We start from the raw sequence: 1,560 nt of genomic DNA on the forward strand, positions 1-1,560 counted from the left end.
GACAGAGCAAGACTCCGTCTAAAAAAAAAAAAAAAAAAAAGGCCTCACCTTTTAATATCGTATGGCAACAATGAAAATCAAATTTCCTTCTTTTCTTTTTTTTTAAGAGACAGGGTCTCACTCTGTCGCCCAGGCTGGAATGCAGCAGCATGATCATAGTTCACTGCAGCCTTGACTCCTGGGCTTAAGTGATCCTCCCACTTCAGCCTCCCGAGTAATCAGGACTACAGTTATACATCATCACACCACAACATTTTTTATTTTTTTGTAGAGGCTGAGTTCGCTTGAGCCCAGTGAGCTATGATGGCACTACTGCAGCAAAGGTGACAGGTGACAAGGCAAGACCCTGTCTCAAAAAAAGAAAAGAAAAAAGGGGAAAAAAAACACCCATGTAACAATGAAATCACTTTCACCCCAATGAGAGAAGATTCACTTACCGAATAAAACTCAAGTGAACACCAAGTGACCGGTGGGACCCGGAGCAATCAATGCAAAGGAACACTCCATAGGTTATGCTCGCCCAGCTGGGATTTTTGGCACCACAATCAAAACACACCTGAAAAAAAAAAAAGCTAAATTCAGTTACTAATTTATGTTAGCCAAATAAATTATCCTATAAGATACGGTAAATGACTTAGCTTGAAAACTGCTTAACCTTTATAATGTAAACTTTGGGATTGTAATATTAGAAAGTATCTCATCTAGGTTTTTTAAAAAAGCCTCATATTTCATGTTCTTTTATTATTATATATAATTATATTAATTATAAATTAGTAGAGTTAATTACTATATTATGTATTTTTTTATTTTGAGACAGAGTCTCGCTCTGTCACCCAGGCTGGAGTGCAGCAGCATGATTTCGGCTCACTGCAACCTCTGCCTCCCGGGTTTACACCATTCTCCTGCCTCAGGCTCCCGAGCAGCTGGGACTACAGGCGCCCGCCACCGTGCCCGGCTAATTTTTTGTATTTTTAGTAGAGACGGGGTTTCACCATGTTAACCAGGATGGTCTGGATCTCCTGACCTCGTGATCCACCCGCCTCAGCCTCCCAAAGTGCTGGGATTACAGGCATGAGCCACCGCGCCCGGCCCGGTGAGAACCTTCTTGCTGGCTGGACTCTGCAGAGTCCAGAGGCAGCATAGGCCATCAACTAGTGAGAACGCTGAGCATGCTAGCTCCGGTCTCTCTTCCTCTTCCTATAAAGTCGCTCACATGATAGCCCATTAATCCAGGAATGGATTAATCCATCCATGAGGGCTCAATCACTTCTTAAAGGCCTCACTTTGGCCGGGCACGGTGGCTCACGCCTGTAAACCCAGCACTTTGGGAGGCCGAGACGGGCGGATCACGAGGTCAGGAGATCGAGACCATCCTGGCAAACGTGGTGAAACCCCGTCTCTACTAAAAATACACAAAAATTAGCCGGGCATGGTGGCGGGTGTCTGCAGTCCCAGCTACTCAGGAGGTTGAGCCAGGAGAATGGCGTGAACCCGGGAGGCGGAACTTGCAGTGAGCCGAGATCGCACCACTGCACTCCAGCCTGGGCGACAGAGCAAGAC

At 46.0% G+C, this 1,560-nt stretch overlaps 1 protein-coding gene across 1 annotated transcript in view; it reads right to left on the bottom strand.

The window, feature by feature from the left end:
• ARFGAP3 (ADP-ribosylation factor GTPase activating protein 3) overlaps positions 1-1,560 on the bottom strand; it is a 71,588-nt gene that overhangs the window by 59,868 nt on the left and 10,160 nt on the right. The window contains exon 2 of the mRNA XM_011984001.1: positions 438-556. Within this exon, the coding sequence (XP_011839391.1) occupies positions 438-556 (119 nt within the window). The remainder of the gene's footprint in view (positions 1-437; positions 557-1,560) is intronic.

This window comes from Mandrillus leucophaeus, unplaced genomic scaffold, assembly GCF_000951045.1.
Source record: "Mandrillus leucophaeus isolate KB7577 unplaced genomic scaffold, Mleu.le_1.0 Scaffold26, whole genome shotgun sequence".
Classification (NCBI taxonomy): domain Eukaryota; kingdom Metazoa; phylum Chordata; class Mammalia; order Primates; family Cercopithecidae; genus Mandrillus; species Mandrillus leucophaeus.